The 16,217-nt window shown below is 34.5% G+C and overlaps 1 protein-coding gene across 1 annotated transcript in view; it reads right to left on the bottom strand.

Moving 5' to 3' along the window:
- Positions 1–15,082, bottom strand: part of LOC119836374 — a 16,407-nt gene extending 1,325 nt beyond the window's left edge. The window contains exons 1-4 of the mRNA XM_038361679.1: positions 15,016–15,082; positions 2,110–2,300; positions 1,175–1,492; positions 504–715 (exon numbers count right to left, since the gene is read on the bottom strand). Coding sequence (XP_038217607.1) covers positions 504–715; positions 1,175–1,492; positions 2,110–2,300; positions 15,016–15,082 — 788 coding nt within the window. The remainder of the gene's footprint in view (positions 1–503; positions 716–1,174; positions 1,493–2,109; positions 2,301–15,015) is intronic.
- Between the last annotated feature and the right edge of the window lie 1,135 nt (positions 15,083–16,217).

The raw sequence follows: 16,217 nt of genomic DNA, 5'->3' as shown, positions 1-16,217 counted from the left end.
TCACATCGCTGGAATTAAAATTAATATCCAACTATATATCATCACAATCAAAAAGGATAGTTTGTTATACATTGATAATAAGTATTTTGAAAAGCAGTACCCAGCTAGGATTTTGCCTATTTCATAATAATGAAAATATAATATAACTAACTAAAACATTTCATCATCTTAAAAATCTGTATGCCGTTTCTTGATGGTTAGTGCTAACTTTTGTAGATGGAGTAGTTTAGTATTTTCTTGTATTTGATGTTACGCGAGTATCATACATTTAGAAATTAAAAACTTTTTAACGGATTTTAAACGCGATTTATTCATTATATTATTAACCCGACGTTTCGAACACTTTACAGCGAGCGTGGTCACGGAAGTCTCCCCGTGACCACACCACGAAATCCGTTTAAAAGTTTTTAATTTCTAAATGGAGTTTGCTAATTACCTGGAGCTCAAAACTGAAGTGAGTGCCTGGGGCGCATGGCATCTCCACATGTTCACCATGCACGCACTGGTAGAATTTCTCGCAATTAGGATGGGGAAGGAGCATTTCATAGGAGTAGTTCTTTGGGCATCCATTAGGAAGCAGCTCGATCTCTCCTTCAGGGCAGAGACCGCCGTTGCAGTTGTTGTTGCCATTGTCACCAGGAGAGGGCCCAGGCGCTGGGTTACCGGGGGGCGTTTCACCAGGTGTGCAATTGGATAAATATTCCCATTCACAACGCTGAAACAAGTCATTTATTTTGTTTCCATACCTTTCCAATTTTGTCAAATAATAAAAAAGAAACCCACATTATACCGATAGGATTACACAAAACTCAGATTCTTTCCTTAATATTTAATGAATGAAGTTTTTTGGCGGATACTAAGGGTTAATTTTTTTTAACACGCACGATTGGAATGCGCAGTCTTAATAAATAGCAGTTTTCAATGCAAATATATTTGTAATTGTTGTAATTTCCTTTAACTATATATAAGCATATTGTTGTTATTATATTAGCAATTTTTAAAATAAGAGTTTTCATAATGTATTCTGTGTTGAAAATTCCAAAATAAAGAATTAAAATAAATGATGAATTATATTTTATTGTGGATCATCGCGCTGAGATCATTCTTAAAAGGAATTCTGCCCATTTCTTTTCTTCATCAAAATATAGTATGTGAAAGACAAATACTGAATTACCTGAATTTCATAGTTGAAGTGGGTATTGTCAGGACAAAACCTTTCAACCAGCTCGCCGTTGTCACACTGATAGAACATATTGCAGTTGGGATGAGGCAGGAGTTTATCAACCGTGCGATTCCTAGGGTCTGGACAGCCGTTTGGAAGCCACACCACTTCACCCTCATCCTTTTCTTCTTCGCTCTCTTCGACTACGACATCTTCTTCCTCTGGTGCTGGTCCACAGACACATTTCCCGCTGCGGCTATTGCAGCAGGAGAAGGCTTCTATGGCGATGGGGCCGACTTTACATTTCACCAGCTCAGCAAGCTCGCAGGCCTGAGGGACGTCATTGTGTTAGTTATTTATTTATTTTAGTGTTATTTTAAACTAGCTGACTTACGAAATAGTAATCTCATACATAGTATCACAAGTACTAATATTTAATAAGAATTAATATTACTACATAGTATAAAACAAAGTCGCTATTTCTGTCCCTTATGTGTTTTGTATGCTTAAATCTTTAAAACTATGGAACGGATTTTGATGTTTTTTTAATAGACAGAGTGATTCAAGAGGAAGGTTTATATATAATAACGTCTTTAAAACTAAATATAATAAATAAATTAGCCGCGCCCCGTGGTTTCACCCGCGTAAGTCCGTATCCCGTAATTATCGGGTTCAAAATATTCCTATACGTTAATCCAGTTATTGTTATTCCAGTTGTCCAGCTGTCTACGTACCAAATTTCATTGCAATCGGTTCAGAAGTTTTTGCGTAAAATAGTAACAAACATATATCCACACATCCTTATAAACTTTTGTATTTATAATATTAGTAGGATTCCAGGTGTAATCGTTAAGTGTGCACAATGCCTATTCACATTTCTCTTGAATAAATCCAAATTTAAATTACTGGGAAAAACGAAAACCGGAAGATAGTTAAGATTAACTCACTTGCTGTTCAAACGAGAACAATGTATTTGGAGGGCAATGCAGAGGCACCTCCAGTTTCCTGCCATATTGGCAAGGGTAGTACTTGGAGCAGTCGGTCTGATCTGGTACTAGGTAATGGTGTCCATCTTTGGGACAGTCAGCCTGAGGTTTGCCGTAGGCTAGAGCTACGACCCCGAAGAAGAGAAGTGTTCCTGTAAATAGAAGTAAAATAAGCATCCATTGTTTCTCTTTTCTCTCGTTACATGTACTATATCGTTTCGGTATCTATACTATGCCAACATCCGTGATGTATTCTTAGACTGTAAACCAGTTTAAACTGGATCAGGCTCTAGTGTCTACGATAATTGTACTATTTTAAGAGTTTAAGTGTTTTTTGATAGATTACTCGTCTGATTAAACATACAAACAAAAGTTATTATAACGCTTACTTTTCCGACCTAAGAATATTTCCAAAATGTGGAATAAAAGCAATTCTAATAAATCTAAAAACCATACATATTATTGACATTAACAACCTAAAAAACAGTAATATGTATAAAATAGAATTAACTAAATTATCTATCAAAACAATCTATTATCAACTTATATAATTCTGGCGATCCCAATCAGGATAATAAGATAAAGTCATGAATTTATCGTATTGACAACGATCATTTATAAGTGTACAAAGTTTGAATTAAAATCTGTCCGTTTGGAGTGAATCGAAAAAGGTACAGGTGAAGCTAATAAAACCTGTTAAAGCGCTAACAATCCTCGCAACAAATATAACAATCCTCGCAACAAATATAACAATCCTCGCAACAAATATAACAATTTTTCTAAATGTGAAATTATACCAATTATCGCTAATATTAGGGGAGCCCAAGAGGGGATTTTGGGATTACTCGAGCGCGTCAGATTTTTATAAGGGAAGGTACCTTACTAAGCGAAGGTTCTTCATATCAATGAATTTGCCGCATAAATCGTAAGAATAATGTATATTTCATTTCAGCTAGAGAATTAAAAAAGTTAAAAACTAACGTACTTGAGTATTTCCATAGTGTCCTATATTTTTACCACTTCCGCCACCGCTAAAATTAAAAACATTATAGGATTTTTTTCTTGCGATCATCAAATCTTCGAATTTCAGTACGTTTCCGAGACGCTCGAGTAAATACTCAGTTAGCATCTTGGGCTCCCCTACTATAAAATATGTTGACAAGAAATCAGAATAAGCTACATTTCCCAATGTGTAATAAAGACAGATATAGTGTAATATTTATGACCATTAAAACAATAAAATACCGGATAATTTCAAGGTACTACCAGTAAAATAATTTAATAAGAGTCTGACGAACTGGTTAATGGCGGAACAATTTTATGACATTGAAGAATTTATGACATTTAAGGAGAATTAAGTAGTATACCTAGTATGACATTATTGTTCATTTAATTATTTATTACAAGCTGCACCCGGCAAACGCTGTTCTGCCTTACTCTTATCATTTAGGGGCATGAAAAACAGATGTTGGCTGATTCTCATAGATACCGGATAAGCACAAAAAATTTCAACAAAATCGGTCAAACCGTTTCGGAGGAGTATGGCAACGAAAACTGTGACACGAGAATTTTATATATTAGATTAATATTTGCACACCCAAACTATGGATTTAATTTAATATTTGCACACCCAAACTATAGGTAGAATCAATAAGCAGCAGGATATTTTATAATATAATCTAAAATTTGTAGCAAATATAACATTCTTGCAAACAAATGTAATTTCAATTTTAATTTCAATTAACAATATTATTATCAATAAATGATGACCTGATAGCGTGAATGCAGCATAATATAAGGCAGTATATAGCACATAATATGAGTAATGTTGATTAAACATATAACCCTACTTCCTACTAATATTATAAATGCAAAAGTTTGTAAGGATGTGTGTGTGTGTTTGTTGCTCTTTCACGCAAAGACTACTGAACCGATTGCAATGAAATTTGGTACGTAGACAGCTGGATAGCTGGAATAACATACAGGCTACTTTTTATCCCGATATTCCTACGGGATGCGGACTTATGCGGGTGTAACCGCGGGGCACAGATAGTAATAAATAGAAGGACAGCTGATAAATTTACGACGATAAAAAACTTTCAAGGTGCTTTTAAAAGTGGAATTTATTCTTAAAGTAATATTGATATTTTATTATCATTCCGGTAGTTTATTTAGATAATGAAGATAAGATATGTGACACTAGCTTCCGCCCGCGGCTACCACCGTAAAGACTCTAATGAGAGACAGTCCGGCGGTTTCTTTTATGTCATATCGGGCAACTGAGCTGATGGTTTGCCTGATGGTAAGCGATCACCACCGCCCGTGAATATTCGTAGGGGTAGTGTCTCTGCAGATGCGCTATCCGCTTTTAAGGGGTAATGGAAAAGGAAAGGATTGACGACTGTCTAGAAGGAGTGGGACGGGTAAGGAAAAGGAAATGGGCCATAGCTCCCGTTCTCGTGGGATTTCCGGGATAAAAACCATCTTATGTTATTTCTTGGGTTCAAATTATACCTGTATCGGTACCAAAGTTCTTTTGCATAATTTTTGTCATGTACATACTATGTAAAATTAAAATGAAATAATATGATTGTTGGATTTTAAAATAGCGACTAGAGAGTTTCTCGCAGGCTCATCTCTGTCTGTCTCTGTTTCCGAACCGGTGGTAAATGTTAAAATTGTGTTATGAAGATTTAAATGTACTTCTAGAAGTCTGATTGAGTTAATAAACATTTGAGTTGTTTACAGATTTTATGTGGTTAAGTGATTTAGGCGTGAAAAAGAGATAGACAAACACACAGACAGACAGAGTTACTGTCACATTTATAATATTAATATATGGGAGTAGTAAGGATTGGTTCTTGCATGCAGAAGCTTTCAGGCTTGATTGGAAGATATTGTAACTGCAAAACTGTGTTGTATTCAATGGAATTTTACTAACGGTCTACCCTGGCTTCGCCCATGATACATATATAACAATAGATTAGCGCGTTCAAACAAACAAACTCTTAAGTTTTGTATTGTTTAGTATAAATTAATATTCGCTTAAACAAAAACAGCAAAGCAAAAACGTTAACGTATTATATCTTTGTTCCAGGTAGATAAAGACTTTCTGTTGTTACGACATTTGCAAATAAATTCTAGAAGTATCCATGACATTTATTAAGTTAATTACGATATGTATTAAAATCAGTTGCATGCATTCAATTACAGATCATTATCTTATCTGTGTTATTAAAATTCTACACATATACTCGTAAATCGTAGACGGACGCTGTCTGTACGTATAAAATCACCGACGCATTTTTTCCATTAGACAAATAAATTATAATATTTAAAACTATATGTGTACATCCCTAACTGACATTCCGCACACCTATGCGACCCGATCGCACGCTTACGTTCGAAATTATCATTGCATAGATGCAACACACGTACGTGCGGAGCGGTTAATCCCAGCTGCACGAAACTAGGGGTGTTACAACACAGTTTCAGAAACAAAATGATATATTTTTACGTCGTATTCTTATTTACCTTGGAACTTGGATCTTAGTAGTAAAATATATTCCATAATTTATCAACGTATAGCCCAACTAAATAAACTCTCATTTTTTTCAACTGACCATTAGGCGACCAAAAGATGCATTATAAAGCATATATATTTTCGTTATCTTAGAACTTAACCTAGGAATTTATAAAGCATATGTGTGATGATGATGCATGATGTGTGTGTGTGTGTGTTTGTTGCTCTTTCACGCAAAAACTACTGAACCGATTCCAATGAAATTTGGTACGTAGACAGTTGGACAACTAGAATAACAACATAGTTCTTTATAAAAAGTAATTATTTATTGCATTTTCCATTACCGCTCGATACAACACTTCACCATATTTATTACTAATATTATAAATAAATGTATAACAAGATATTATTAATTTCTATAGAGCAAAAACATACCACAGCTACTCTTTGTAGTATCCACAGATAACATAATACTGTAGTATTATTTTATCTGTGGTTACTTACTCTAAAGTGTGTGTAAGTTACTGTGTCTAGCTTAAATGAAAATATATTACTTACTTATCATGAAGGTTTTTTCAATACATTAACACTTAATTTTCTGTTTGCTGAACTGAGAGTACTATCGCAAATTAATAAATCGCAATTATATATTATTTTGAATGTTTGATAACAGTGATAAGACATGGAGATTATAAACTCGAAATTATCTGAGATATATTTGGTTTGGGTGGATGCCCCTTATTCGAAACTGGCGGTGCGCCCCGGCTTCGCCCGTTGTACTAATATAGCCCATAGCCTTCCTCAATAAATGGGCTATCAAACACCGAGGTAATTTTTCAAATCGGACCAGCAGTTCCTGAGTTTAGTGCGTTCAAACAAACAAACAAACTCTTCAGTTTTGTAATTCTTTTTATCTTTTAATTAAACTGTAAATTTATCGAGGACCAAATTAATGTTTATAGCATTGAAATACTTTAAAAATTTTGAAAGAAGAGAAAAAGTTTGATCACTAGGCGGGAATCCAACCGGGGCTTTTTGCCATACAATACAATGAGGATCAGTGAATTTAACAGACTCTTTTCAGTCATTAATCCTTTCCTTATCCCTTTCCTCTTAAACGCGGGCAGTGCATTTACAGAGCCACTACCTCTTCGAATGCTTATGGGCAATGGTGAACGCTTACCATCAGGCGAACCACCAGCTCAGTTGCCCGCTATGACATTGAAATGTCTTGTGTTGATTATCTGACTCTATTTTATCCACAAAACCACAGGCCAGAATTTGATAAAATTTTATATATTATAAGAGCAAAATAAGGTTATTGTATTAAAAAAACAAATATGCGAATATGTGATTAAATAAAGTAGCTTTTTGATAGGTCTTCAAAAACAAAGAAGAAGTTTGTTAGATAGATTTCTTCCTGTAATAAGTAGTTTACGAGATATACGCATATAAAGTCGTAAAAAAATAGTCACCATATATCTAAAGTCCATAAATCACAAACTTCTGAAGTCCGCAAGCAAAGCCGCTAGTAGATAACTAGTCTTAAATCCTTGAAGTGAAAACAATAACTATACATAAATATTGACTATATAATAGCGAAAAGATAAAAGATCTTTATCTTTTCAGATCGCAAAACTGTTTTAAAAGATTCAGTTGATCGCTGATTATCAGAATATAGTGTGATATTCTTTTTTAAATCTCACAATCTTGATTTGATAGGCGATTATCAATATGGTAATGGAATCTTAATAAAAACGATAAATATCTAACGAAAATAATATGTATTTGTAGCATTTGTATATATATACATTATAGTATTCAATATATTTTGTAAATTTCATTTCATTTATATCATGTTTCGTTCTTCCTTTAACACATAATTATTTCTACAAAAGAAGTCATCCATCCGTGTAGGGAGGTACCACTACTTTCTAAAATGAAACCTAATTGCAATAATTTGATATCAAACACAAAAATAATTGCGGCGATCGGTTGAAAACCCACGGAGTTATCGAGTTATATTATACCGAGTTATATATACGAGTTAAATTATGTATAGTTATATCGAGTTATATTATACCTACAGTTGAATTGCGAATCTTTGATTGGGAACTTTAATGAAACGAAGGCAGTACAGCATCCACTATTACTATCAATATCGTGAGAGTATCAGACTAGTTAGCCCGCCATCATTTAAATTAAGCATTGAAAAATCCTGGACGGACCTACACTATCAATGCATATAGAGGCAATTAAAACTAAGGCCAACTAATATTTTGACTAACCTCAATGCTGAAAGATTAAATCAATTGAGTCTCCCGTGATCACGCTCGCTGTAAAGTGTTCGAAACGTCGGGTTAATAATATAATGTATAAATCGCTTTTAAAATCAGTTAAAAAGTTTTTAATTTCTAAATGTATAATACTCGCGTAAAATCAAACACAAGTAAATACTAGATTAAATCAAGCTCCTAACTCGGGAGTGGTATTTATCGAATATTTAAAGTGCTAAAAATACGTTAATCCCACTAATATGATAGGCGAAAGTTTGTAGGTTGGTTGGATGTTTATTAATCTTGCTCGTAAAAACTACTGAATACATTCTAATGAAACTACAATTATATACCTTATCAGAATAAGACATCAGCTTTAGCTATTAAAATGTAAAGTTGACATCATTGAAAAACAGAGTTTCTTGCCGGCTCTACTCTGTAGTAAATGTTAAAACTGTGTTATGACGATTCAAAAGTAAGTTCTTCTTTAAGCAGACTAAATGGATAAATAAATGTTTGAGTTTGAGTTTGAGTTTATAAATATTTGGTAATGTGGGTGAAACCGCTAGTGCAGTGTGCAGTTAGACTAGTGTTACATATATCAAAATGAATGCTTCTTCAAATGAATTTGAAGATAATCTAGTATCGCAATATTTGTTCATAAATTAATACCATAGAAATACAGAGGCATGGAAGTGTAATAAAAAAACAGGATAAGTAATGTCTATAAAATATTCATGCTGTTATATATACTAGTCTGGTTACTGTTTTATTTTAAGTATAGAATTTATTTTATTATAGAATTTAAATTTCATATGTATGCAGCAGCAATTACATTTTATTGTGTCTAAATTGAACTTTTATGTACTGTATCGGGAAGACACAGGCTCCTGAAACACAGCGAAAGCTATATTATGAGTTTGGGTTTCTAGTTCTATGTGATTTATAATTTGTTCAATAAATAATTTTTATTTCTTTTTTTATTTTTATAGATAAAAATCAACAAATTACTCATTCGTGGAAAAACCATTATCACGTATGGCAATCCTTTTATTTACCTTTTTGACAATATTGATACTTATCAATCAAGATATGATTACAAAATGCGCAATTTTTGATGTAATGGCGGGCTACTGAGCTGGTGGTTTGCCTGATGGTAAGCGATCACCGCCCATGAACGCAGAGTTAGGGCAAATGACCGCTTTTAAGGGGTAAAGAACAAGGAAAGAGTGACGTCATGAAAGAAGGATGGACTAGAAAGAGTGAGGTGTAGAAACACAGTAGCATGCTAACTTTCACGGCGATCTTATGTGGGAGTCTGGTACCTTACCCGGAGCGAGCTGGCCCAATTCGTGCCGCAGCGTACTCGACTTCGACATTGTATCGGCTTGTATTCGCGTGCATTAAATCGGAGTAGTTTCATAGATGTCATTATACACACCTTCCTTTTGAATCACTATCTATTAAAAAGAACTACATCAATATACGTTGCGTAGTTTTGAAGATTTTGCATACATAGGGACATAGAGACATAGAAAGCGACTTTGTTTTATACTATATAGTAATTACATTATTAACTCGATGTTTCGAACACTTATTTGATGAGGGGTTTTTTAAATATATAGAGTAATTCAAGGGGAAGGTTTATAAATAACATCTTTAAACTACTCCCAATTCAACGCGCACGTAGCCGCGGGGAAAAGCTAGTAATGTATGAATCGCGTTTACAATCCCCTAAAAATTCTTTAATTTCTAAATATTTAAACATAATACCAGACACAGTAATAAGAAATTACAAGCTATTTCCCGCGGCTTTAGCTATGTGGTCTAAGTAGATTAACATGGATGTGAATTTTTTCACAATAAAATTACTCAATTAATCACTATTTAGCCTCCGAACTATCTCCAGGCACAAAACTTACGATATAGTTAGAAGCAAAGTAGTTTTTCGCGTCTGTCCTAATGTATGTGTGCTTAGATCTTTCAAACAGCACAACAGATTTTGATGGGGTTTCTTTTAATAGATAAAGTGATTCAAGAGGAAGATTTATATGTCCGCCCGGGTAGTCATTTATCGAAATTCGAATAATAAACCGTCTTATCTTTTAAATTGGATCAAACTGCACATGGTGAGCTAATTTGATGAAAATTGGTTGAGTAGTTCAGTAGTTCATCGCGGACAAACAACGTGACACGTAATTTATATGTATATATTAATATATTAAACTACACCGAATTTAACGCGTGCGAAACCGCGGGCAAAAGCTATATTACAAAAACGAAATTTAGTTCAAATACACGGGTATAGCTGCGAGCGGAAGACAGTATACATTTTATCTTATCATAATATAAAAAACTACCTAAATGGGAATATTTCTATATCTATATCACTATAAATTGAGCCCAATTTGCCTTGAAACTCTATTATTGTCGAACAATTATCAGCTTCCGTTTCATTTATAATTTTATATTTAACCATAATCCTACTAATATTATAAATGCGAAAGTTTGTATGGATGTGTTTGTTTGTTGCTCATTCACGCAAAAACTACTCAACCGATTGCAATGAAATTTGGTACGTAGATAGCTGGACAACTGGAATAACATATAGGCAACTTTTTATCCCGATATTTTTACAGGATACGGACTTACGTGGGTGAAACCGCGGGGTTCAGCTAGTATTATAAATGCGAAAATTTGTAAGGATGTGTTTGTTTGTTGCTCTTTCACGCAAAAACTTCTGAACCGATTGTAATGAAATTTGGTACGTAGACAGCTGCACAACAGGAATAACATATAGGCAACTTTTTATCCCGATATTCCTACGGGATACCGACTTACACGGGTAAAACCGCGGGGCGCAGCTGGTTACTCATATATTTGCTATAGACTGCGCTTTATACCTTGGCCATATCAGCTCATCACTTATTGATATAATATTTCCACTGATAAACGATATAATTTCACATTCAGGAAAATTCAGTATGGATACTTGTTATTCTTTAGTTGATTGATAAATTCTTTCGATTATTATTATAGCTGGTCATAAATCTGGTGATTGATTGGAGCATGACTGTCTTACGTAATTGTTTGTTTATATGGCTTCGTTATAAGAAGCTTGGTTCACCTTGACGACAACAATCTCACGTCTTCAATTGCACCCAGTCAGTTCCTTTACTACAGCTACTGTAGCTCTTATTTTTGGTTGTCTGATAGATAAGTTTCCTTAATCTTCTTTTTTATGTCGGCTGTGGAGCTTGTGGGTCGCCTGATGGTAAGCGCCACCGCCTGTGAACATTTAGAGAGGTAACAAGGTAAGGTCGATTTCAGACCTTATGCCTTTACAAATGGATTGCCGACTTCAAATTGGAAAGGATTAGAAAGGGAACTGGGATGGGTGAGGAAAAGGATATGGGCTACCGGCACCCCCATTGAAACGAAATACAGCAGCATGCAATACAATGCAATAATTTTACGCCGTTTTTGTGATGGTGTGGTAATTCCCCGATGCGATCTGGCCCAATTCGTTCCGAAGCGCGTCCTACTTGGGAGTACTACTACACCCAAGTAGGGCGCATTTCGGCACGAATTGGGCCAATCCAATCCAATCCTTCAATCTAATTGATACTTGGGAGTAGTACTACTCCCAAGTAGGGCGCGCTTCGGTACGAATTGGGCCAATCCAATCCAATCCTTCAATCTATCTCAAAAGCGATAAGAACGCTTTGTGTGCTATATTACGTGTTTCTTCACATATATGTGTAAGAAACTGTTTAACAAACAACAGAATGAGTAAAAAAAATAAAATTAATACAATTTAAGGATAAACTTCAAAAATGCCTTATAGATTATTGTTTTTATAGCGTTAAAGAATTCAAAGACTAGGAAGGCGCATAAAGAGTGCTAAGTTATGTTTATTTATACGTTGTTTTATATTTTATGTCATGTTTTAAAATTAAATATTATTATTACATAGTAATTATTTGACATTATGTATAAAAAAAACTGTGATGAAAATGTATTTTTGATGTGAAACATCTATAGCCGCACGTAAAACCGATTTCTGTCGTGGCGACGCATGCCGTGGCGACGCGTCGCCACGCTATACGATATATATATATATATATACATACATGAAAATAATGTCGATGTTTCACATCTGCCAGGCGTCCCGTAACGGCTCACATTTTTTTATTAGTTTTTTGACATTATATTTGATTGCTATGTATTTCATGGTGAAACATGTGAAAAACTAACCGCATTATTTATATTGTAACACTTTGTATACGATATTTCTACAAATAAAAAAATATCAGTTACGAATTACATAACTAATAAATATAAGTACCTATGTTTTTAGATGTTACTTAATGAAAATAGTAAATCAATTTCATTTACCCTACCCAGTCTTATCCTTTTCCCTTATAAATCTAATCTATCCTATCATTTAAAGTTTGCAATCCATTTGAAATGGCGTTATGCCTCTGTAAATAACCCACGAGACGAAGGACGTCGACTATTATGACATAAGATTACAATGCCATATAAACTCACAAACTCACATAAGACAACGTATGTAATTTCTCACAAATCATCAACTGCACCTTAAGTTATGATAGACTGTATTTTTGTTGTGATTATTATTATTGGGAGGGGAAAAAAATTAAAGAAGACGAAAGCTAGAATGTTATGTTACAATATGTTCCTGCTTCAATATCAAATACATACCATCAGTCCAATAACTATAAGTTTCGATAAAATAACTGCTAGTAATTTCTTTGGAAGGACAGGATAGGAGCACTTTTTCGGTAATCGTGCCAAAGACAATGTGTTAATGTCTCGAATGACAGTTTCAGGAAATCGGCAATTAATGTAAATCTCTGATAAAGTGCACCTTAATGGAAATCGCATGTAAACGTTGAATCAATCATTTATAAGGTTGCTGAGTCACTATCAGACGATATTTGTTTCCAATGCAAGGACACCTAGTCACCATCAGACGAGGATAGGCTTCCTAACTTCTGGAGGAAGCTGGTTTAATACAGAAACGGAGACTTTCTGGTTATCAGCAATGCCGTTATAAAAATATGATAAATAAAAAACATATTTATTGGCATCAACACATCGAGTACAATTCTTAAATGATGTACTGACTACCGAAATAGCTGAGAACTGTTTCTACTCCGTTTTCTTCGTGATGTTTAGAGTTTATCTGTTTGTATATGGGGATAGCTAACTTGATAAAATTGTGGGAGCCGAACACGCTTCGGCACGAATTGGGCCAGCTTGCAGCGGGGAAGTACCACAACCCCACAGAAGTGCGGCGTGGAATAATATATGCTACTGTATTTATTTTCGTTGTGCTTATCCTTCTCAGTCCGTTGCTTTTTTGCCTCAGAATTTAATATCGACATTATTTATTTTATTACTTCAATTTCTTGCTAAGCTGAATATTCTTTTATTAATTTTAATTTCTAGTGGAATTTGATTTTATTACCTACTAGCCGTTGCCTCAGCTTCAACATTTTATAATGATTTTAAGTTAATAACCAAAAATTATAAAAAACCGTTCAGGCGTGCTTTAGCTAGGTGTGGCGTAACTAAGACGAAGAATAATAAGTAAGTAAAATATTAATAATAATAATTAATTGTCAATAGATAAAATTTCTGTTTATCTTTTCATAGAGTAGCTTTGAATAATCATGTATAATAATAATTTAACATCAAATCAATGCCAATGACAGTTTAATCTTTATCTATTCGTTTATTTATCTATAATTTAAATATAAAAACATTTTTTCACGTTCCGATAAAATGCTGACATAATATTACGTATTTTATTAGAAATAGAAAGAAAGAAAACACGTTCATTCATACTAGTTAAGCATATTTTTTTTATAAATAAGGAATAAATAAACTTAGTATAAAACGGATACCTATCCGATCAGTGTATGAGAGTATTTTAATTATGAGTACATTGAAGGAACTTAGACTCTCCACTGATTTTCAGTGGACGCCACATTGATTGATTGATGGTCATATGTATGTTGTACTGTCAGGGGACAGTACAGCATACATATGACCGGAAGAAAACAAAAATTATAAACTAAATGCGCTCCGCGTGACAATTTATATAATGCGTTATGACTTTCCACGTGTCTGCTTGATTTTTAGAGCTGAGCAGCTGGGAGCTGGGTTTCTAGAATTATTGGTAAAACGATACATAAACGCAATAACGTTAACGATTTTTTAAAATGATGAATAACGGTTAAGTAAAGAGTCAATTATTGTTGGTTCGATTGGAGCTCTCTCTTCAGCGGAAAGAGCTACTTACGTTGCTCATTCTCCATAAAGACCTTCTCCTCATTTGATGCGATAACTGAATCTGTAGGCCAAGCATCACTACCCTGGGATAACGGTCCCGTCCATAAAGTATTGTGCACAAGCTCACTTGGAAATAAACCTCGAACACAAATCAGCAGGATTATCAACTGAGGATACGGGATGCCAGCAGTCTGTAGGTGTGATATCCTGCATGTGACTGACACGACTTGCGACAAATGTTGTACCACAAATAGACAGAATCAATATGTATACGAGAAAGATACGTATCTCTTACAAACATGAAAACATATGATAAAAGAACTGCAGCACAGCACAGAGCTCGAGTCGTGGTAACGATTATGTTTAAGAGGTGCAAACGAAAACGCGAGCCTTGGAGTCAACGAAGAAAACTTTTATATTAACAGCATCTATTTTTTTTTTTTTTTATGTCATAGCGGGCAACTGAGCTGGTGGTTCGCCTGATGGTAAGCGATCACCACCGCCCATGAACATTCGCAAAGGTTGGGCCTCTGCGAATGCACTGCCCGCTTTTTTGGGATAAGGGAAAAGGAATGGATTAACGACTGGAAAGAAGGAATGGACTGGGACGGGTGAGGAAAAGGAAACGGGCCTATAACGGGCTAATAGATGACAGCTCCGTACGCAAGGGTAGAACTGTCACAAAACTCATTTAGCTCATACGATAGAGCATCCGTGCAGGTTGCCGAGGATTTAGAAGCTCACTCAACTGTTTGTTCCATGTAGCGATGATATCTCGCGTCTGGTCGCATCCAACTTCTGAATTAATCATTTCGACTGAATTGTGATGGGGGATAGAAAACCTGATGGAGCGAAAGCCCCTAGCTACTTCACTAGGGATTGAACGCTTGGTACACGGCCGATAAGTTGATTTAATTTCGAAAACGAACGTATTTTACTAGCTGACCCGGCGAGCTATGTTCTGCCTTACTATTATCAAAAAGGGATATGAGAAATAGATGTTGGCCGGTTGACCTACCCGATGTACACACAAAATTTTATAAAAATTGGTTACCCGTTTCGGAGGAATATGGTAACTAACATTGGTACATGTGAATTTTGTATATATAGTGTTATAAGTTCCACTGTAATCTTTTTTTATGTTAGTTACCTAATAACTTTTTACTGGGTGAAGCGATTCTTATGATTCTTTTTTTATTTGAAAGCTGCTGCCTGCCATGTGGTTCCATTTAAATTGGGTTTAGTTTTGACATTTTGTAGGCGGTAAAATTAATTATTAGTAAATCAAAGCGCCTGCTTCTTTAAATTAGCAATGTGCCTAATAGGAAACGTAGCTAATAAAATATAATTTATTTTTTAATTTTAATGTTTTGTATGTGTTATTTTTTATCTCGAAGGCGCCTTTGCTGATTTACACAATTAATTTTTAGGGTTTCATAACCAAAGATTAAAACGGGATATTACTATAGCTTCGCTGTCCGTATGTATGTCTATCTGTCTGTCCTTCTGTGTGTCTGTCTTAATAAGATAGTTGAAATATTCAGAATGTATTTCTGTTTTTTTTTTTTGTCATCTTCCGCAAAGGAGCTGGTGGGTCGCCTAATGGATAGCACTACGGCCGCCCATGAACATTTGGAGAGGCGTAAGGTAGATTGCAGACTTGACTATTGCCGCTATAACATCAAATAATAAAAAATCGTGACTCATTGCTTATATACATGTAACACTTAGTGCTCCTTAATTTATTTTTGAAATTCAATGATTTTTTTCTATAGAGAGGGGCAGGAAATTGAGAGAAAATGATTGCTTATTTAATTTTTAGTTTTATAGCATTGAAATGCTTTACAAATGAGAAATTTTGAAAGAATAGAAAAATTCTCAAATGATTGCTTATATTTTTTTCTTTATCCTTCATTTTCATTCGAAATATATGCGTCTTATAATCA

The sequence above is a fragment of the Zerene cesonia genome, chromosome 24 (genome assembly GCF_012273895.1).
Source record: "Zerene cesonia ecotype Mississippi chromosome 24, Zerene_cesonia_1.1, whole genome shotgun sequence".
Taxonomy (NCBI): domain Eukaryota; kingdom Metazoa; phylum Arthropoda; class Insecta; order Lepidoptera; family Pieridae; genus Zerene; species Zerene cesonia.
The sequence above is the reverse complement of the archived record's forward strand: the minus strand, read 5'-3'. Positions and strand labels throughout refer to the sequence as shown.